This window comes from Alligator sinensis, unplaced genomic scaffold (assembly GCF_000455745.1).
Source record: "Alligator sinensis unplaced genomic scaffold, ASM45574v1 scaffold917_1, whole genome shotgun sequence".
Lineage (NCBI taxonomy): Eukaryota > Metazoa > Chordata > Crocodylia > Alligatoridae > Alligator > Alligator sinensis.
In genome coordinates this window covers 2,608,034-2,630,955 of record NW_005841988.1, presented here as the reverse complement: position 1 = coordinate 2,630,955, position 22,922 = coordinate 2,608,034, and the positions used below count along the sequence as shown (strand labels likewise).

The 22,922-nt window shown below is 40.7% G+C and overlaps 1 protein-coding gene across 3 annotated transcripts in view; it reads left to right on the top strand.

The window, feature by feature from the left end:
• CCDC171 (coiled-coil domain containing 171) overlaps positions 1 to 22,922 on the top strand; it is a 323,890-nt gene that overhangs the window by 155,606 nt on the left and 145,362 nt on the right. For all 3 annotated transcript variants that reach the window (XM_014518841.2, XM_014518840.2, XM_006021333.2), the window contains exons 17-21: positions 2,503 to 3,007; positions 4,097 to 4,213; positions 15,381 to 15,607; positions 16,276 to 16,458; positions 19,593 to 19,778. In XM_014518841.2, the coding sequence (XP_014374327.1) occupies positions 2,503 to 3,007; positions 4,097 to 4,213; positions 15,381 to 15,607; positions 16,276 to 16,458; positions 19,593 to 19,778 (1,218 nt within the window). The remainder of the gene's footprint in view (positions 1 to 2,502; positions 3,008 to 4,096; positions 4,214 to 15,380; positions 15,608 to 16,275; positions 16,459 to 19,592; positions 19,779 to 22,922) is intronic.

The following is a 22,922-nucleotide window of genomic DNA, read 5'->3' as shown; positions in this document are numbered from 1 at the left end:
GTCCTGAGAGTCAGAGCCTGGGGACCACGCACTGAGGTGTGCGGTCCCCTATATAACTTTTTTGGCCAATCAGGAAGCTCCCCTGATGGTACATTCTGGAACCCATGGACATGCTGGCCAGCCAGCCATGCCCATTAGGTGGTCTTTGATTGGCTAGACCACAGGTGATCACACTCTGATCACGCATCGCTCACATGTTGGGTCAAATTGCTGATACACTTGGCCACCGCATCACTATTTACAAATGGTTGCGTCACTTAACACTCTGATACAATAATCTGGCGGGGTCACTTTGCTTGTTGACAGCCTTTGCAAAATTAATAATACTTCTTAAACGGAACAGGTTCTTGTATTGTAATTTTGGATTTAAATTAAAAAAAAAAAATCCCTATAACTAGTTTGCATCTTGGTCACTCAAACAAATTGTAACCCTCAACACTTGTCCTGCACTGAGAATCTTGTAATTTAATAAAATTAATCAGAAATTAAGAGGAGAATGAAATGAACAAACGCTCTTTCATTTGTATTGTATTGGTAACCACAAGTTCTGTCATTTATATTGTAAACCTAATTTTTCTGCGGTACTGAGTGTTCATATTTTCCTGATATATCTAATCCATGCTCAGTACAAGCACAGGGTTTGTCTCTGTGATTCCTCATTGATTTTAGGACTTTCCACGATTTCAAGGTTTTCTTGCCTTTTCCACTTAGCCATTTCATCTTTCCCACAGAGGTTGCCTGTATAGTGACGAGAATCATAATTTTGCTGCAATTTATGAAGTATCTTTCCGCCTTTCTGTGCATGTATGTGTAATATATTGATGTGAATGTAGACCTGTTACTTGGTTCTTCTTGAAGTCATAGAGTTGGAAGGGACATCAAAGGTTATCTAATCCAGGGGTGGCCAGCCTGCAGCATGCGCACTGCAAGTGCTACATGGCAGATCAGAGAGGCAGCACAGTGACAGATACAGCAGAATGCAGAGCAGCAGATTGGGCAGGAAGTTGGAAGCAGAGCCACAGATTGGACAGCAGGGGAAGAGAACTGGAGTGGCACTCGGGGAGGGTCTGGGGCTAATTTGTAGCATGCCTGCCAAAAACCTTAGCCCCACTGATCTAATCCAACCCTCTGTACAAATGGAGGCTTTGCTGTTTCTAAACTATCTCAAACAAATGCATATACAATGCCTCTTTGAAAAAAAAATAGCTGCTTCTCTATAATAACTCTTTAAATTACTTCAAAATTTAACAACTACTAAATTGATTATATAAGCACTATATAAGGGCTTATATATTTACATAAGCCCTAAATGTTGATAAAACTGGGAAATAATTTACTTGTACTGAATATTTTATTTTATACCTTCATCAATTTATAGAAAATAAACTTTATTTTATTCTCATCCTGAGTCAAAAATAGAAAGACAATGATGGTTGCTCAGGCTTTTTTCTCTCAAATTCTTTGAATTGTCATTCTTCCTCCCATTCTTAGTTAATTAGCTCAAGGAATGGGATGTTTGATTTAATCATCTACATGCCAGCCTCACTATGCTAAGTAATCTTGATTAGCATTCAGGAACCTATGATCAATACAAATGATCAGAGGCTGGAAGACGTGTTTTTTGGTACATGATTCTGGAATTTGGTGTGCACCCTAGAGTATAGAGAACTGGATTTTCTAAGAGCACAGTATAAACCTTACCTGTTCATTCACTGGCTGAAAGGACAAGCTTGAGAACTTTTTATTAACTTTATTATATGTTTTTAACAATTTAATTAATAAAATTCATAATTCTCTGCAATTGTATTTAGTTATAACAAAAGCAGATCTTTTAAATTGAAAAATAAAAAAGCCACCAATGGCTGGTCAAAATAAAAACAATACTTTTTACTAGTGTTTGTTTGAGAACACACTTCTGTTTGAGGCATAATTAAGCCATGAATATATAAGTAGGGGGTTGATTACAAACTAATTAAGAAATCACCTTTACTTCCCCTTCCCAGCTGCTGCCAATCTGTCTAGTTTTATTTTCCAAAGTTTTTCCTTTTTTATTTTTTACACCTCTTTCTTCTAAATTAATTTGTCTTCTGCTTTTGGGATACTTTTTCAGGAAATAACTAATTTATAGGTTGAGTATGGTATTGTACTCTGTCTTCAGCTTGTGAGATCTGAAAATTAGAATCCATGTTCTCTATAGCAGTGTAGAAGGCCAGTGCTGTATCACAAATGTGATAACATATTTTTAGATTTATGATATGGCTATGCATCAAAGAGAAAAGAATAATGTAAAATAATTCCATTATAATAACTAGATCTGATAATTTCTATTGTGATTTTTTTTTTTTTTTTTTAATACGTATTTTTAATTCACTATCCTGTTGGAGCTGAATAGAAAAGGATGGTATAAAGAAAGTTATCCTGTAAGGTTTAACTATAAATATCTACTGAACTAATTTTTAATTTAAGAAATACTTTAGTTAACAATTCCTTTTCTATTTTTAGAAATATCAAGAAATGGCAGAAAAAAACAAGGAAAAAATTTCTGTGATTGAAAACGTGCGGGAGAAGTTGGTCCTTGAACATTCCCACTTGAAAAGTACGTTAACCCAGGCTCAAAAGGACTGCTCATCTCTGCTTGCAGCCTGCGCACTAATGGCTGGTGCCTTCTATCCTCTATACAGCCGAACTTGTGCCTTGTCTACACAAAGAGACTTTCTGCAGGATCAAGTCCACACCTATGAAGCACTCAACCAGGAAATTAGGACTCTTGTTCATGCTTTGTCTGGCATAGAGGAAAAGAAGCAAGATGAACTGAAGATAAAGAAAAAACACTTCAAAGGCATGATATGTGTATTCCGGAAAGGTGTTATTGCAGTTCTGGCAGCAAACAGGCTTAAAATTTTGGGACAGTCATGTAGTTCTCTTTTCTCCTGGGTAGATGGTTTCAGAGAAGGTGTAGGAATCCTTGTTTGCATAGGACAGTCCAAGGACAAGTTTGATCTGCCAAGTAAGATATTTGGTTCTGTCAAATTACACTGTTATTGCTTAGCAATAATAATAATGGTACTAATAGTAACAATAGTAGTAGTAGTAATAATTATTTTAAAAATACAATTGGTGATCGTACACCTAGCAACTTTAAAAAATGTAGGAAAATATTGGTTTAGAGGTTTCCTAAAACCCAAGTACTAGGATCAGTCTGAAAACTGAAAGAGGAGCGATGCATAGATCTGTAACTATAGATAGAAAGATGGATAGATAGATGGATGATTATTTTAGATCAATGTTTTACAAACATTTATTATAGTGATGGCAATTTACAAACAAATGCAGACCTAGAGAAAAGCTTCTACTTAAAAAAATAAATCAGACATTCATCTTTTGCAGTCAAATGTTGTAAGATGCATTTGACAGTAAAATGACCAAAATAATCCTTGAATCAAAATATAGCTCTGTGCGGAGACATTTTCAATTTAAATTTAGAGGGGCTTTTTTCTTTTTGTAGGGCAAAAGGAAGTAAAAAACACATTATATCCTTTCTAATCTCTTCCAAATAAGTCATAAAAAAGGAAATAACCAAAATGTTGACACACTGAATGGCACCATCATAATCTAAATCAGCAGTTCTCAACCAGGATGCCACAAGATGCTTTTAAGGGTGCTGCAACAGTGTCAGCCAGGTGAAACTGCTCTGTGCACCTGTTTCTAAGAGGCATCTGTGCCTACAAGCCTAATGCAGGCAGGAGTACCTACTCCTGTCATAGACACTTCCCAGTTAGGTTCCACAGGTGCCTCCTAGAATCAGAGGCATGCAAAGCAGTTTCAACTAGTGGAGTCAGCACAGTAGCCTGACAATCAAGTAGGTGAACTGAGACATTACGACAGTAGTTCTCAACTAGGGTGCTACCCCAGTCACAAAATTATAGTGGGATACCTTGCATATAAAATGGTTGAGAACCACTGATCTAAAATTTCCTTAAGGAAAGATCAGCTTTGAGTAGGAATTTTGTATGCATTTTATTTTGATTAGTTTCTGAATAGCTAAAGATATAGTGTGATACATATATTAATGTATTACTATATTTTTGATTCACAGAACCTCAAAAGGAACAGTTGCGTTGCCTTGAAGCTCTCAGCTGGTTTGCGAGTTCTGACCTCCTTGCTGCAATAATAACTTCTGTTGCTGAATTACAGGAAGTTGTTGGCAAAACAGGTAATTAAAAAAAATATATTTTTATAATAGACTGTAAATGGCTGACAGCATGATATTTTTATTAAACAAACTAAATAATTGGGAAAATTGTTCTTTACAAGCTTTAGGGCAAAATCTCGTGTCTGAGTGGCTCTTTCAAAAGTGTGATTTATCTCTCCGGACAAGTGTCCTTGTTGAGTGAAAGCCTGTTTGAGATTTGTGACGTGAGAATGATGGGTATTTTCAGTACAAATTTGGTGGTATCAAAGGGCTTGGCTATATATTACAGCTTTCTTGGTGTGTTTAGGGTGATTACTGGTTTTGTGTAGATATGCATGCCTGCCATCCGGTAGCCCCAGGTAACCTCTCAACGGTTTACCAGCTACATTTTATCACCGGTCAACATTCCCTTCTGTATTTTTTTTCCCCCTCCCCACATCCCTCTCCCCCCCATTAACTCCCATCCCCTTTGATCTTCCCTGCCACACTTGCATTTTCACAGACCTGCATTTCCATATTGGCTTAAGCTTCTGTTCCACTCAAGAGAGTACACAAACACCAGCAGACTCTCCCTATGCCTGAAGAAGGGTATTTCTGCCCGAAAGCTTGTAAAGTACAGTTTTTCCAACTATTTAGTTGGACTAATAAAAGATATTACATTTACCCAAATAACCTTGTCTGCCTAGATCTTTAGACCAACATAGCTATAACCCCTGAAAAACGGATGATATCTTCTAATGGCTTGAATTCCTTGATGAAGAAAGCTATATGGTTTTGGCAGTCTAATTTTCTTTAAATTTCTTGTTGGCATGCCAGTGGATGGCTTTGCATATACACTTCCACTCATTTGTGCCCAACATACAGTACTGAGTAGTAGCACCCTTGCAGCACCCTTAAAAGCGTCTTGTGGCACCCTGGTTGCGAACTGCTGATTTAGATTATGATGGTGCCATGCAGTGTATCAACATTTTGGCTGTTATTTCCTTATTTATGACTTTTCTTATTTGGAAGAGATTTGAAGGATATAATGTGTTTTTTACTTCCTTTTGCCCTACAAAAACTCTGATCAGTAGTTATTGATGCTTAATGCCAAAATAGCAGCTCTATAAGTTGGCATCTCAAAATGACAGTTATGAATATAATAGGATCACTTTCCATAGATAATGCATGCTCATTTACCATCAATTTCGAATTAGTGTAAAACTGGTTTCTGTATATTTTATTGGAATTTTTTTTGTTTGTATAGATTTTAAAGAGAATCATCAATATATATATATATTGGATTCCCTAAATACCAAAACATGTAATCAGAAAGGTACATTAAAGCTTAATCTTTCAGTTAACTATTTCTCCATGAGGCTTGTCTCTGGCTTTATTTCAGGTCATAACTCTTGTCTCAACTTGTCTGTAATCAAACCTCAGTGGTGTTAGCCCTATTAAAAGTATCGTATTTACCTGAATCTAAGATAACCTTGAATTTAAGATGCACCCTTCCCCCCCCACCCCCGTTAGATTTCACACATGGAAAATTTTAGCCATATCCCACGATTCAGGGTTTCAGAGCTGTGTCTTGTATTCCTGACATGCCACACTCTGTTCATTACCTTTCATTATAATTCATGTCTGAAGCTGGACTTGTACCTTGTTTTCCTTTTCAATCCAGAAAATGAAAGCATATTTTAAATGTGGGCTGAATGTCACTTTTGGAGAAGAATTTTAATAATTAAAATGATAAATGTGGTTTGATTTTAACCCTAATGTTTTGTAAATATTCTGAAAAGAATGGAGGAATTTGTACTGACACAGATACAGGGGGCACACAGAAGGGTAGGGCAGGGTGGCATCTTAGAACCTAACTGGTTCAGAGACTAGGTGCCACTATATCCTACCCTCTGCCTGACTTCAAGTTAATGCAGCTAACCAAGTTACAGGCTATTTTTGACAGTGCAAAATCTTATCTGCTCAGATTTTACAACTGAAGCTTGGGGTGGGCTACACATATGCAAATATAGCTTAGCATTGAGAGCATTCACCTGAAGTCGGGTGATGGGAGGAACCCAGAGTTTCAGTCCTTTTAATCTCTGTTCTCATTGCGTGGTAGCCACAAGATTTTTTTTCCTCTGTTCTTTTTTATCTGACTAAAGAACCTTTGTTCTAAAAATCTCTCAAACGACTTGTTTTGAATTTCTTTGCAGGGTACTTAGTTTGACTTTTGCCAATTCTTGTTTAATACCTACACTTACTGACCTGGAAGGCTTTCTTCGCTGAATCAGTCCTTCTTTCCATTCCTCATAGACTCTCCTTAATTCTGATATGCTTTTTGAAGTGGTTATTCATCCAGTTAGGTCTTTAATTTATTTCTCTAAGCTTGGGATACAGTTTTCAAATAGTTTTCAGTTGGGTTGTATTTTTTTTCCCCTCCTCCCCTCCCCCTCCCCACTTTTGACTTAATTAAAATCCAAGTCTTTACATCTATTCCACATTCTAGTCACCGATCTCCAGTCTGGTCAACTTCACAAGCTTGTTTCCTTAGCTTTTAAAATCTGTCCTTTTGAAATTGATAACCATATAGACCTGCTTTTGATTCAGTTCAAATTAAATGAAAAGATAAATAACTTGTGATTACTTCATTCAGGGTTATTTTATATGACCAGTTCTTCAATGAATGTCTCCCCCTACCAAATACAAATTTAAAACAACATTGCCTTGTTGGTTCAATAACTATTTGGTGAAGGAATCTATCAGGTATCTCAACCAGAAATGTTTGAGCCTTACTGTTATTAGTAGCATTGGCTTGCATTAGTAGCATTAGTAACATAATAGCATCTATATCTGGGAAGTTAATCACTCATGACACAATTCCTGGTAATAGTTTGCCTGTCTCAAATAATGTTAGAGATCTCTATGCATATCTAACTCTGACCTTGGAAGCAGACCTTGGAAGTCTCAGTAGAGACTTCCAATACTGGCTCAATCGAAAGTCTGTTACCATTTTTCCTTTCTTCCCCAAAATGCCTTTGACCTAAAAATATTTAGTTTTATCTATGCTATTGTGATTTATTTACAGTGTATCACTTAATTAGTGTACAGTGTTGTCCCACTACCACCACCTTTCCTGAATGGATCATTCCCTTCCATTTCTGTGTTCCAGGTTGTGATTGTCATTCTATCATATTTCTATTATCTCTATAACTTCAAATTTTGTGTTCTGCACCTGTAATTCTAGTTCCTCTCCTTTGTTTTCCCCACTCCTTAGTAGACAAACATTTTGGTTGTTTCTTATTGGCCACTGTCTATTTCCTGGATTACGTGTAGGCACTTCTTAAACACTATTATCTTTCTGACTACTGTTCTCATAAATATTAATATCTTTTGCTGCTTCTTGCTCTACATCCAGCCTTCTGATATTCCTTTATCAATTCCTGTATCCTGGGTTACTTAATTTTTCTCTTCCTATGTGCTAACAGCAAACACAGAGATCACATCTTTTCTAATCTTCTTCCCTCATTTCTTAGTTTAGTTTAGTTCATATTAATCATGCTGGCCTCAATTCCAGAAGGCCAGTATCCCAGCTACTCAGATGGAGCTCAACTATTAGAGCTAGGGGTGCACTTATTAAAGATTTCTTGGGCCAATACTGATGGCTGATTTATTAACGAGCTGTATCAGCTGATACTGATCCAATTGCCAATATGCAGCCTGGCAGCTTGGAGAACCGCATCAGGCTGGTAAGTCTGTGGTGGGGGAAAGGGCTTGAGGGAGGGAAGGGGCACTGGGGGGCAGATCAAGACCCCTGTGTTGAGGGAGGGAGTGGGGCTGGGGCAGGGGCAAGCACTGCACAGGTGGGGTGGGGCATGGAACGGAGCCACAAGTGGCTCATCCGGGAAACACAGGGGTGGGTGGCTCCTGCTGGTGCACACACCCCTAGGGGAGGCATGGGCATGTGCCCCCTGGATCTGTGTGAAGGGCATGGGATGAGGGCGGGCTGTGTGCTCGGAGCCGGGGCTGCACTCAGGGTGGGCAAGGTGGGCAGTGGCAGCACTGGGATGGGGGAGTACAGGGGAAGGCTACAACTGATTGTCAATATACAGCTCGGCAGCCGTACTGGGAGAGGGGCTATGGAGGGATATGGTCTGTATATTGGCTATTAGCTGTAGCCCTCCCCTCTCCCTGTGCTGCCACTGCCCACCTTGCCCAGCCTGAGTGCAGCCCTGGCCCAGGCTCCCCCCTGCTCCCCTGCCACAGGGAAGAGCCCAGCCGTGCTCCTGGCTGCGAGCACGCAGCCTGCCCTCATCCCACACCCTTCGCACAGATGCAGGGGGCACATGCCCCCAGGTCTTCTCGGGGGTGCACACAGCAGTGGGAGCTGCCACCTTGCACTTCCCAGATTTGCTGCTTGCAGCTCTGTCCTGCACTGCACCCCACCCTGGCTGTGTGCAGTGTCTACACAGACACTGCACACAGAGCTCCACTCCCTCCTTCACCATGGGGGCCTTGATCTGCCCCACTACGCCCCTTCCCTTCCCCTGCCCCTTTCCCCCCACAGACTTACCAGCCAGACACCGCTCTCCAAGCTGCTGGGCTGCACTCGGCCGCATGCATGCTGTGGCTCTGCGCATGTACATGGCACTTATAGGCGACATCGGCCACATCAGCCAAAAAAAGCTGATTGCTGATAATGTCAATTTTCCTTTTATTGGTGCCAATATGATATGAACCAATGTATTGGTGGACCTCTAATTAGAGCAGTACTTCTCACCCAGGGAGCCGTGGTACCCTGGGACAACGCAAGATCCTTTTAAGGGTGCCATGAGGTATCACATTATATTAGCACCAGTAGATGTACAAATATCTACACATGATTCACAAGACGAACTTATCTATTTCAAATAGGAATCCATGGTAACAAAAACATTCTGGCCTGTTTGATCTTTGTGAGTTCTTTGCAACATAAGAATTGCTCTGTTTTATGTAGTCCAAAAATAATTGAAAACTGAGAGAAAAGACTTCCTGAGAGGTGTCTTGATTCTAATGAGGGGGGTGCCTTGAGGCTGTAAAAAGTTTGAGAACTACTGCAAACTAGTTTCCCTGTTTTCTTAAACCTCCTGCAAGGGTTTAGACATCCCCAAAACTTATTTGCGGGACCAGTCCTTGAATTTGTCTGTCTTTATTATTTTATCATGTATTTGCCTTCCTTTAGGGGCAAGAAGAATTCTACTGAAGATCATGTCTGAAATGTTCATACTACATGTAGATAAAGTTTAGCATATTAAAAAGGAATCTCAAGATGAACTCAGATGAACACTTAGGGGCTGATATCAGTGGTTTTCTTATGTTAGCAAGATCCCCAGAATATTTTGTCCATATTGGAATATGTGGGAGTAGCTCTAGACATTATTAGGTGGAGTTTTTTTTTGGGTTTATGAGTTAAAGACACTGCAGATTTTATGGGTCTAATAAAAAGAATGAGAAGGAATCACAGGAATCATGTGGAGAATATTTGGTTTTTCAGGGATATCACAATACCTCGATTTAAGTCAGCCTCTGAGGTGTCTGAGAGCTAGTTGTCTTTGTGTGAGTCAGACTTTTGATTTCATTTCAGCAAGAGAATCCCTTCGAGAAACTTCAGCTTGATAAAAATGAATAAATAACTTAAAATTAGTTATACATTTTTTTAAAGTGCCTGCACAATTTACAAGACATAGTTTCATTTTTTTAAAAAGAAACGTAAGTATTTAGGAATATAAGTCTAAAAGACCGTCAGAGAGATTTAGGTTTACAAGTATATCGCTTTTTTAATGAGATTTAGACTCCTAAATTGTTTAGGTGGCTTCAAAAATATTAACTTTGGTAACCTTTTAATAGCAGCTGTTCATTTAAATTCTTAGTGTACCTCAGGGGTTCCTCTTCCCATTTAGGGTTCACTGAATATTGAAGGGGAACTTGCAGAAGAATGCAAAATTTTGATTAGCATCCATGCAGATGTAGGACATGGAATGAAATAATTTGTCAAGTGAGGAAAATTGTAGTCATGGGTAAGTCCAGGAAGGGGCAAGATTTGGAATTGCAGGGCCATTTGTGCAGGGGGGAAGTCCAAATCTTTCAGCCTGACATCCTGTCATTGAGATTTGGAGGGAAGAGGGGGGAGATTTCTGCTTTTTAGCTTTTTTTTCAGCTTGAGGGGATACAGGCGAGCTTTGGTTTGAGGAAGCACATTTCTGTTTATCTTCTTTTTTTTTTTAATATAATCTCCTGGCATTCATAGTTTTTTCCTTTGTAACATTCCTCTGTGTTTCACAGACAACTTTGTCTTGAACTTATTGTGAACCCACCCTGTTTTAGGGTACATCAGGTGTCTTGCAGATTTTTTTGTATTTGTTGTACTGCTATAGCATGTGTAGTCTTGTTGGAAAGCCAGTGGATGCTATATCCATTGATGTTGCTTTTATCATTGAATAGACTGTTACATTGTCTGTATATATCTTTGTGATTTTGATCATGGTTTAGTCGAAGGAAAAACCAGGCAAAATGGATAAGTAACTCTTGCTATTGTAATACGAGGGCAAGGACAGTTGCCACTCCCAATCACATACAGAAGGGGCCACTAGCGGGATGGGCACCCAAGTTATAGTCTGCTCATGACAGGAAAAACAACCACATAGGCTAGGGACAGAAGTTACGCATAAACCTGGTTAAGTGACCAGTAACTGGTTTAAATCTGCAACAGGACAGATGTTCAGTGCATATAAACCAGTCTGAAAATGGCTAAAACTAGTTTAAGATAAACCTGGTTGAATGTAGTATCAGACTTAACTGATTTAGGTCAAACCAATTTATGAAACTTCTGTCCCAGACCCATTCATGGTTCAAGTTAAATCAGAGTCTCCCAGCATGCTTTGCAGTTCTGGGCTGTGCTGTCTACTCCAAAGAGCAGGGCTGGCCCCCCCCCTCTGCTGCCTAGCTGGAGCACCATCTGGCTGAGAAGGAGGTGAAGACTGAATCGTCGCCCCGCCCCCCTCTGCCAACGCCAGCTGGGGTCTGGGGCTAGGGAGGGGGGTTAAACTCCCCTCCCCATAGGGCAGGGGAGGTACAGATCTGTCCTACCCTGCTTACTTACTGCTGACTGCAGCTGTGGACTATGAATCCCAGAGGTGCCTGAAAGCAGAAAGAGGAAGTGATGAGCAACCCTGCAGAGTCCTGCTGCTGTGATTGTGGGCTGCAAATCCCAGAGACCTCAGAGGCAGCAGGAAGAGGAAGCAAACACAGCCCATGCTGGCTATGTGCCAGAGAGCCATGCTCTAGTAATCTCCAGCTTCTGGCTTGAGCAACTGCAGGCATGTGGCTGAAATTCCTGAATCAAAAGTGAATGTCTGCTTATTGGTTCAATCTTTGCAGCTTAGACTAACCTGCAATGACTAAATCATTTCAGCCTCAGGCTTTTTGACAACGTAATTAGCCACTAGGGCTGTGCAAAGCTTCAGTTGCTGATTCAGTTGGGTAGAGATTTGGCCTGTTTTGGCAGCCAAATCTCCAAATCCGAATCAAATCAGGAGACCCTTTAATTTTTCTGAATTGAATCGGTACCCTCCGAATTGATTGAGAGAGACTGGATGATTTGAACATAGAGACAGCTTTAAATGCTTTTTCTACATACCTCAAGGTACCAGGCGGCTTGTGAATGCTGAGATGGTGGGGTGGATGGAGCATCCTACAGGAGTGTGGGGGGGGTCCCCAGCATGCTTGGCAGCAGACCCAGAAGTGGACCAGAAGCCCTTCATGAGCAATTAGAATAATGCTAATGAGGGGCTGGCTGAGGAGTATTTTAGGCTCTAACTACAATAGGACTAAGGTTTTTGGATCCCAGGCTTTTGAGTGTCTTCAGCAGTCAGGGATGGCAAAATTCACAGGAAGGATGATTTCTTGTAATAGTGGCAGGACTCTCAGGAGGGCTAGTATGTAGCCACATGAGTGTGTAAGAAATTGTACTTGTCTTGGCTTTTCTCTTTCTCTAAACTTATGGTCACTTTTTCTTGTATAATTCATTTCTCCTACAAAATAAATCTTTTTGTTGTTTTGTCTCCTTACTTTATACCTATGGATAAGAGTGATATCTGGACGAGTGATATTCCAGATATATTTCCATTCAGTGGAAAGAAAGACGTAAAATTTCTGTTATAACCCCAACAGGAGGCTACCTTAGGCTAGCAGACATTCCTCTGCTGCATGTGCAGTCCAGTAGAAGGGCAGTGGAGCTGAGGCTAAGGATAAATGAGTATCCCAGGGAAAAAAGTGGCAAGGTAGTGGGGAAAAACTCTGGGCTCTAGATGGGTTTGATGGGTTTGTGATAGACCTGTTCAGTAATCTCAAATATATGGGGGTTGAGTGGTGAGTTCTTAATTGACTTCAAGTCCTGTAAAGTGCATGTTCTCTTAAGTTAGGGCTGGTTTTAGCGCACACATTCTGTAGCAGAGCCCAGGGAAATCAAGGAATAAGTTTACTTGCATGCAGTTATTGTCAGTTGTAACAAACTTATTTTCTGAAGCTTAGCATGACCTTGTTAAGTCCCTGTATAGTATTATTGAGTTTATTTTTTTCCTCTTCATTCTATTTCACAAAAAACAAAGCAAAACAGAATCATCTGTCACTAAAGTAAGGTTTGTTACTTTTTATTGGCTTTTGTTTAATTTGTTTATTAAAGAATTGATTGCTCTTTGTACTGTAACTGTCTGTATAAGACATTTCTTACACACTTATCTTGACATAAATTATTTAGGGCTTTTACTGTAATTTCTTGATAGTCTGTGGACAGATACTTAAAGCGTATAGTCTATAACCAGTGGGAAAAGATAAAGCAGAATACTGTACCTTGTGGAATTGCATTGTATTCTCATTTCACTTTTCAAAGAATTCAGTGACTTACACCAGCACATTTTTGTGTTTTAGTCATAACCATCATTCATTAAATATTAACTAGAGGTGATGTTTTGCTTTTATGTTTTATATTCTAAGAAAGTTTCTTAATTTGTGCACTAATCTTAAAATGGAACTTGTTCATATAGTCAACTGGTAGAATTCTGGTTTCAGAGTGAAATAATTATAATTATAATAATTAATAATCTGATTTCAGCATGGAATAATTACTAATGATTGTTACACTCAGACCTAGGAGCTTTAGTTATGGTGTAGCATGACAACATGCTATACTTTCACAGGACTAAAAGATAGTCTTTTCTCTAAAGGCCCTGTACACCCTATGAAAAGAGGCAATAGATGGAGAAATGCAAGTAAGCAATGATATTGTGTTGATCTGCATGATAGGGAGGAGCCACAGAGCACCAGCAGCCTAACTGTTAAGTTCTTTTGTGGGCCCCACAGCAAATGTCAGTTTTAAGCAGGCATTTGAAGGAAGGTAATAATGTAGTTTGTCAGATATTCATGGGCAGCTCCTCCCAAATATGAGGGGCAGCATGGAAGAAGACATGCAGGTTCCTTGAAAATCTAACAAGTGGACTATGGAAATTTGCATAACAGTCTGATTGGAGGCAAGTTAACCTTTTGAAACAGAATGAGATGTTGGGTGGGGAGAACAGGACGTAGAAAGTTGAAGATGAGAAGGTTTGTTGGATGCAATAAAGAAGGGGGGAACTACAGAAGAAAGGGAGGGATGAGTGAAGGGAGGGAACAGGCTTGTAAATGATTTTTGCAGCAGCGTTCTGGGTGGCTATCAGTGAGGTAAGATTGTACTTCTCAAGGCTAGAGAAATGTATGTTGTAGCATCAGTGCATGGACATGAGTTCTACCTGTGCGGCTGGCTAGAAAGGCTGTACCATGAATAGATTGTGCACAAAGAACATGCAAAACGGATACAGCCTGGATGAATGGGAGGTTGAATTGAAGATGAGAACCAGGAAACAGACCTGAGTGATGGGCAGGATGGTACAAATATTGATTCATTGTCATGAGAATATGTAAATTTGATTATGTGCTTAAACTGTTTTTTGGTCACATAGGGGTTGAATCCAGTTATAAAATTAGATAATACTTTGATTTGGTTCTAGAGAACATTACCTGAGTTATTTCCAAGTTCCATTTGTTTGAACCTTTTTGCTCTTTACAGCTTAAATTGTTTGTTTTAAAGAGGCTGTCTTGTTGTGAAAAGAAAAAAAAAATGTAATTCAGTGCAGCAACAGGAGATCTAGTCTACTACTGAATGTAAATAAGCTCCTCCATGCTTGTCATCTTACACCGATAGTATCATAAGACAAGTAATGACAGATTAAGACCTGCCTAGCAGAGGGAAAACTAAATTACAAGACTTTTATTAAGGCATAAATAAACCTATTAACCGTTATCTGGAATACCAATTAGTAGAAGGAGCACTGACAATTTTATTTATCAACATTAAACACAATTATTAATTACAGACCTGACGAATCTAGCAGTAAGCAGGACATGTTGGGTGTGCTGGGGCCTTAAGTCCATTATATGAGAAGGATGATTACCAAAATCCTATGGGGAAATAAGTAATTGTAGCTGTAAAATTTTAATTGCCTTGGAATAAGGTAAATTATATTCTCTTGTCTCAGAATATAAATAGTGTGGCATTAAGGTACCAAGCCTCACTAGTTTTAAAAAGCAAATGATTTAGACATCTGCATTGGGGAAAAAAGGGGAAAACAGTTATGAATGTGCATTGTAAATGTTGCAGTAAAGTGATTTACCTTTTACTGTCAAATATGACGCATGAAAAGATGTCAGGCAGTGTGTTTGCTGCAAATTTTTTCTGTACTTTATTAGTCCAAAGACTGCAATGTTGAGAGAGGATCTAAGACTACAATGGAGGAGAACCTAGAACTAATTAAAAAATTATACATTGACAAAATAGGACCAAATTCTGTCCTTGTATATGTGTACATGTAGCTGCAAAGCAAGTCAGTAGAATTAGCATGTTCATATATTAAGGTAGAATTTGGCCCAGATTCTTTAGTTGGGGAAAGCTCCTTTTGATTGTAATGAGAACTTTTTCTGATTTAAGGAGTAAAATATCTAGCCTGATGAGATCAGACTTCCTCTTTCAAGTTTATTGGCTATATTCCCACCAAAATTATTTAAGTCCATACCGCTTTGAAAAATGAGTCTAATAAATTATCTACTCGATATGTTTTTCTTTCTTTTTTTCCCCTTAAAGATCCAAATTCCTGGCTTTGTGGGCCCTTACTCATCAGTGCAGCCAGGAATTCTTTTTCAAAGCTCATGGACAAATTTAACATAATAATGGAGACTATACAACTGGATAACAGCAGGAGCATTACGTATATAGAGAAGGACTCCTTGGTGCAGAGACTAGCTTGTGGACTTCATAAAATAAATGCACAGGCCCTGAAAGCTGGATTAAATGAAAGAGTACCCATTACGGTATGCATATTTATAGTGTTGATTCATACAAATATCAAGTTCACATCATAATTATTTTAGAGATCTCATGGTAATTATATTAATTTCATTTTCAAATTGATCTTTGCAGCTGATTTTAATTTAAATTAACTTGTATAGAAAATTTATATGTTGTGTTATACCACCTTAAAAGACTGGAGTCTTGAGTTGTCGTACCTTTTAATGTAAAATTAAAGGATATTATGACATGAGATTTGATAGTATACCTAGGTGGATATAATTTTTTCCTTCTTCTATACTATCAGAACACACAACTTTCTGTGTAAGAACATCCTGTAATTGCTTTTATTTACATTTAAAATGGAAGTTTTTCTTCTTTTTTTGTTTTCACATTGCTTCTTGTAGTATGCTTTTGCTAAAACCAAATAAATATTCTTTCTTTCCAAAAACTAAGGAAAACTGTTTCTAAATATCTACCCTTCTTTGTGCAAATTTACTGAAAACTGATACTTCAAATTTTTTTTCAGTAACCCACAACAGCAGGTTAAACAGTGCTTCATTTGTGCATGTGTGTGTTTTTGGGTGAGTGCAGAATGAAAGCTTTGTTTAATTTACTTATTAGATGCTATTGATTTATTGCTAAAATAGCACATTATATAGCACATAAAGTTGTTTCTGTTTCCTGACAGAAAAGCATAGCATCTCTGCAGAAGCAAATATTTGAATTTACACAAAGGCTGCATACAGCAGAAGTGGAACGTCGTTCACTCCGCTTAGAACTTGCAGAATTCAAACGGAATTTGAATGAGATGAAAAAAGAGGCTGACAAAGCCCAGAACCTGCAAGAGCAATTAAATGCGTTTAAGCAATCTGTAAGTATATTTGATTTAGAAAAGACTGGCTAAAAGGAGAGACCTCCTTTTTATACACTTTTGATTTGTGTTCTTTAGAAAAACAAGTATAAAACCAATCTATTAGCAAAATTTTCCAGAAAACTTGCCTTGTAAATGTCACCAAGGTATAAGCCAGATGTATTTCTAAAAGGTGGCTCCTTTCTACAAGAGAGTCTCTTTAATTTATAGAATAAGTTATTCTATGTAAAAAACATATGTATAATTTTCAACAAACCTATATTCTTCCACATGCTGAAAATGTTCATCTGCTTTTCACACCATGCTACTTTAAAGAAGGACAGTTGGATAAATTAACATTTAATGATATTAATTAACATTCATGATAAAAATCATAAAATACAAATGCAATATTTTAAGTTCTCTGTTGATTTTACTCAGCATTCTCATATGCCTCTTTACTGTGTCTTTTAATATGGGTCATGGCGTGAAGACATTTCACTTCAGTCAATGCAATCTGAAGAATGGTTGTCTTTTTCTGGATATAAATGATCTCCTGACCACATTCCCAGCAGTCTGTATTCACCAAATCCTCTCTGTCCCATTACTAGGTCCAGTGAATTTCCTTCAGCCCTTTTGGCTGCATTGAGGTCCACAAAGTTATATCTGGTAGTCAAGAATGGGGTTAGAAACAGATCCCTTAACCATTTAAAGATGGAACAGAACAGACCTACCTAGCACAGGTTTGCTGGGGTTTGCCTTGACAGTTACCTTTGACTACTCCAGTGCATACAGTTTTCTTTAAGCAGATGTGTTCTTTCCTTAATTTTTCTGCTGTTCTCCTTTGTAGCTATGGGACCACCCCCATTGAAAAATAAATCCAGGATTTTTATGTATTGGAGTGTAATATTAATTGTAAATAGATACTATTTTGCCTTCTGTTTGAAGTAAGGGGCTTTTAAATGAAAAAGAAAGGAGTGATAAAAGAAAAGCTAGATTAATAGGATGAATAAAATACAGATACCATAGCAGTTATCAATGATTATTTTCCTTGTGACATTTATTTTCTAAGTGTCCATTCTTGATGTGACAGAAACTTTTTGCATGCCTTCATATCCCCTGTGTTTACAGAAGCTACAGAAAGGCACCTTGATCATGCTGTAGTTTTTTGTGGTTTACACAGAGCACTTAAAGTTACAGTGTCATCGAAACTAGCAGATATTCAGCATTTGGTTGGGGCTGGGTGCTTCCATGCACTGGCTGAAGCTAGGAGGCAGGGGGTGCTGTAGCCTACTGTGGAAGCCAGCCAGCCTGATTATGGCTCAGCTTCTCTCCTTCCACACCTGCTCAGAAACAGCCAGCTGGCTAAAAAGAGCCAAGTGACATTCATTTTCCCCTGTGGGGGGCCAGTGAGAGGGACTGTGCCCCCTCCTCGCCGATGCCAAGGGGCATTGGGGCACTGTCCTGCAGGGTGGGTCCTACTCGGAGCAACCCCATCCCCAGTCACTGCCTAGTTTCTCCCCGCCCTTTCCCCTCACAAGAAAGTGTTCCCAGTGCCCCATGGCACTGGCGGGGAGGTGGCACAGTCTCTGAGCCCCCCACAAGAGGGAACAAGCGCCAGCTGGGTCTACTAGCCAGCTGTTTCCAGGCAGGCAGGGGAGGAAGCATGCTCTCCCCCTCTCTTCTTCACTGCATAGCGGGAAGATTTTCTGCCTTCTCCCTGTGGCAGACCAAGGGCATGGCACTTATTCCTTGCAGAGAACTGTATATAGAAGTTCCCTACAGTGCTTCATTTACTACCTGATTTGACAGGGATTAATTTTTCATGTGATTGGGCATTCTAAATGCATTCTATAGCCATTGCACAGCCTTTAGAACACTTTCAGGGGCCCGATCACATGAAAAATGTAACTTGTCTGAACCCCATGAGCCTTGTTGCACAGCATATATAGCACATGTTTTATTTGGACTGTAGTAAGCATATATCCATGTCATATTAAAAGTTAAAACATGTTTTGAGCAGTTGCACAGTGATGTTTAATATGGTCTCTAACATAGTTCACTGATTGTCCATCCCAGCCACTGTACCACACTGGAGTCTTGAACCAGCCCAGGTGCATTGCTGGGCCTGGGGCTGACAGTCAGTTGATTATAAGTCCCAAACCAGGCATGCCAGGACTGGTTCAAGACTCTGGGGAAGTGCTGAGGCTGGGACTGACGGCTGATTGCGAGTCCCAGCTCCCACGCTCCATGAGAGCTGGTTCACGACTCCAGTGTGTGGTGCTGGGACTGGTGGTGGCAGCTTAGTACTGCAGAGGGGTTCTTGGCAGATGTCATGGCTAGGTAAGGACTGCAAATTGTATTTTCTCCATGGAACAGTCTGATGATAGCTGAACATATGTTATTTATTACCATCTAAAGATAACTCCTTGCGTGACAAGTCTTAACTTTGCTATGATACAATTGCACTTAGTATGTTTACTACTTCTTGAATGTGCAGGCGCTTATGTGTTAACTGCACTTAAAACATCTTGAGTGTAACATGTAGCAAGACCCTAAGAAACTGATATTATAGTCTCTTGCCAGGAGATGGAGACAATAAATCAATGTGCTTTATAATTTCATGTTTCTGTCAGAGACCTTCCCATCTTGCTTTCTTTAATCAACTGGTAGGACAGCTTTTTTAAAATCAGATTGACCAGAGTATTTAATTATCTTTAGTTTTGTTCTTAATATTTTTCCCCTGTTCTTCTGAACTTTTCAGGTTAAATTTTCATATTTTAGGGTTTTTTTTCTGTCTTTCCTCTTTTTCTTCTGAAACATTCTAAGGAGCCCCCACTAACCCAGTCAGGAGGCTATATGGCTGATATAATACATATTGAAATGCAGGTAAATTCATCTACAAATTCTTTCCTTCAGTAAAAACATATTTCTGGTTTAAATCTATATAGAATAAAAGTGGTTTTTTGTATACTATAAAACAAAATTGCAAACTTTTCTTGAAGCAATGCAATGAACAAAGTTGTCTAACTTACATGTTTTATGATAATTTTGCCTAAGTCTGTTGGGCAAGTCAGGTTTTGAGCTTTTAAATTTTTTTGCATTAGAATGTTGCATATTAGCAAAGTCAAGTCATAATTTATTTCCTTTATCAGAAACTGATCACCCATGAGAGGTTTGAAAGTGCATGTGAAGAATTGAATAATGCATTACATCGAGAGCAGCAGGCACAAATGCTTTTGAATGAGCAGGCGCAACAGCTGCAAGAGTTAAATTACAAACTAGAATTGCACTCCAGAGAAGAAGCAGACAAAAACCAAACCCTAAGTGAAGCTGTAAAGGTAAGCTTTTAAAATGGAGGCTAGAAGTTGTATTCACTTAATTAAATCAGAGCAATCATGTAGTTCTCATGAATAATCCTATAAAAGTAAATTAATGTATGAAAATTACTCAATCCAGAGCTTCCTGAAGTTGCTCCGGTGATACTTTTGGCACCTTTTAGGATAAGGTTTTCTTGGTAAGTTCCATCTTGACATTAGAAGTGACCTGTGTACACTGAGAAATACTATCATTATTTTATTTGTTAAGGCATTGGCGATAAACTTGATGCTGTAGAATTCATATTGATAGTTCCTATGTTGGGAAGCTTCTTAAAAAAAAAATAGATATAATAAGACAAAATAGAAGACTTGGATGTGAGGTAGTTAATGTAGATTTAAAAAAATTACTATTCTATTAATACTCCGTTTTTCTTGAATGTGGTGTTAATGCAGTGAAAGCATAAATACCATGGGTGTCAAACTCATCTGGGGCCCCAGGTTGCATGTGGCCCAGGCCAGGCAGCTGTGGGGCAACTGAGGGCTGTGTTTGTACAGCCCCCAGTCCCCTCCCCCTCACCAAAGCCTTGTTGCCTAGGGCCAAGTCCCTTGGGGTCCTGGATTCAGCAGTTTACCACTGGCTTGCCCCCAACTCTGAGCTGCTGGTAGGCTGGCTGGAGCAGTTCCATGGGGGCTGAATGAGAAGAAGGAAGGGAAGAAGCCTGTTTCATTAGGATTTAAAAGTTTTTATCTGCATAAAGGGTAATGAAGGACATGGAAAGGAAACAATTTCAGTAGAAAGGAGATGCAATCAGAAGCTAGAATGATACATTCAAACTTGAAGATACTACAGGGATTATCTAATCTGACCTCCTGGATATCACAGACTAAACAATTTCCCACACTACCACCAGGCCAATAACACATGGCTGTTTAGAGCATGTTTTTTTTTGTTAAAAGACATCCAGTCTCTATTTAAAGAATTCTGGGTGATAGTGAACATTATCACTTTTCTAATGTCAGGTGTAGGCTAGAGTGGACCTGAACAAGGCTATATAATTAATGTTTTTTTCTTCACGTTAGTTATGTTGGACAAGGAAGTGCCTGTAGATATATTTAGAAAGAAGAGCCAGTAGTAGATGTATTCAGAGAGAAGACTTGTTAGTTTTAGCAATTACATTTTGCACAAACTGAAATTGCAGAGTTCAGCCAGCAGCTGAGAAAGGGTATTAGTTCTTCAACCCTTGGAAAGAAAGAAAGAAGGGAAAAGATCTATTGCAACCCTTTGGGTTAAAGGTGGCCCAATATAAACTTGAGTGCCAGGGAAAATAGAAGTATCATTGTCAGAGTTTCAGATATATAAAAGGAGGAAGTAGAAAAAGTCAAGGAAAAGAAACAATGGGTGGGGTGGTAGGTAACCTTGTGTCAGCAGTAAGTGATCCAGGATATGGTGCAGGTGTATACAATTGGAGTTGGACAAATCATAGACTGGGAAGCTGCAGATTTGAGAGTTACTGACATAAAAATGACAGTTGGATAAAACAGGTGATAAAGTACTTAACAAGGTAAGAGAGGAGACAACCAACAAACAATTGTGAGAATCCATCAAAGAAAGGAAGAAAAATAGAAGAGAAAAGCCAAAAGACAGATTGCATTTTTCTTCTGTCTGCCAAAAAAAGAAAGACAGACAGACTGACTTTGACTTTTAAGAGGCATTTATTCCAGGGAGGGTGACAAATCGGGGCCAGTAGAGAGCATGTACAGGTTGGCCCGAAGATCTGGGCCTCATGGACAAGGTCTGGGCTCATGGCCTGCAAGGCCTGCCCGTAAACTCTAGACTAAACAAAACAACACAACAAAAAACCACAACGAACATTAGGACTATTTACATATTTACAGTTCTGCCAGCGGGGACACCCATGGAGGCCTCAGGGGTCGACCCGCATGAACAAAGTCCAAGGCCTCGGCCCGCTGGACGCGTCTCTGCAGCTTGAGCAGCCGGTGGTGTCACGGTGCAAGGATCAGGTGTCCCGCCTCGACTCGGCACAGTGCCCCCTCGAGGGCCCAGTGTTCCTCAAAGGTGGCCCCCATCCGCCGTAGGACAGCGTGCTCGAACTCGAGCGAGAGGCGGGCCCACACCAGCAGGCGGAAGAGCTGAAGGACGTCAACCATCTCTGCAGCTTGAGCAGCCGGTGGTGTCACGGTGCAAGGATCAGGTGTCCCGCCTCGACTCGGCACAGTGCCCCCTCGAGGGCCCAGTGTTCCTCAAAGGTGGCCCCCATCCGCCGTAGGACAGCGTGCTCGAACTCGAGCGAGAGGCGGGCCCACACCAGCAGGCGGAAGAGCTGAAGGACGTCAACCATCCCGGTGAGCCGGTTTCGCCGGCTCTTCAGGGTGGCCATCTTGGCCTGGCCCAGCAGGAAGTTGGCCAGGCTGACCATGGCCCGCTCGGCCGCCCGGTATGGGAAGGAGTAGATGTAGACGTCCTCGGAGAAGTCCCGGCCCAGCACCCAAAGCAGTGCGCCCAGGGCGGCAAAGAGAGGCTGCAGCTGGGGGCAGTTGAGGAAAGCGTGGAAAATGTCCTCGTCCAGCACCCCCGGGCAGAAGGGGCAGGCCGCTGAGGCTGCTGGGTCCAGGTGACGCACAAAGGTGCCGGTGGCCAGGATGCCGTGCACAAGTTGCCACTGCAGGTCGCCGGTCTTCTTGGCAGTGGGCGCCTTATACAGCTTGCGCCACGCTGGGGTCCTGGGCTGCGCCAGGCGCCGCCGCCACATTGTGTCAGGGTGGCCGGCGAGCACCTTGGCGTGCCGGGTGCACACCACCCATGTGTAGAGGCCCTTGCGGGGTAGGGTGCCAAAAGGGCAGCCCGTATTGCTGCTGGGGGGCACCGGGAGCCCGAGCAGGGTGTTGGGCCGCTTGGCCAGCTCGCTGGGTACCGCTGGGATGACGGGTAGCGGTAGGAAGGCATCTTGCGCGGTGTCCACGGCAGGGAGCGTCCGGTGAGTCTGGAGATAGACTTCCAGGGCGGTCGCTGCTTCCATCGGGAGGGCAGCCCTAACGGCCCGCAGAAGCCGGCCCATGGTGCAGATGGAGCTCAGCGCCAGCTGGGCAGCCAGGGCTTCGGGCGACAGCCCGGCCGACCGAGCAGGGTGCAGGAGGGGCTCAAGG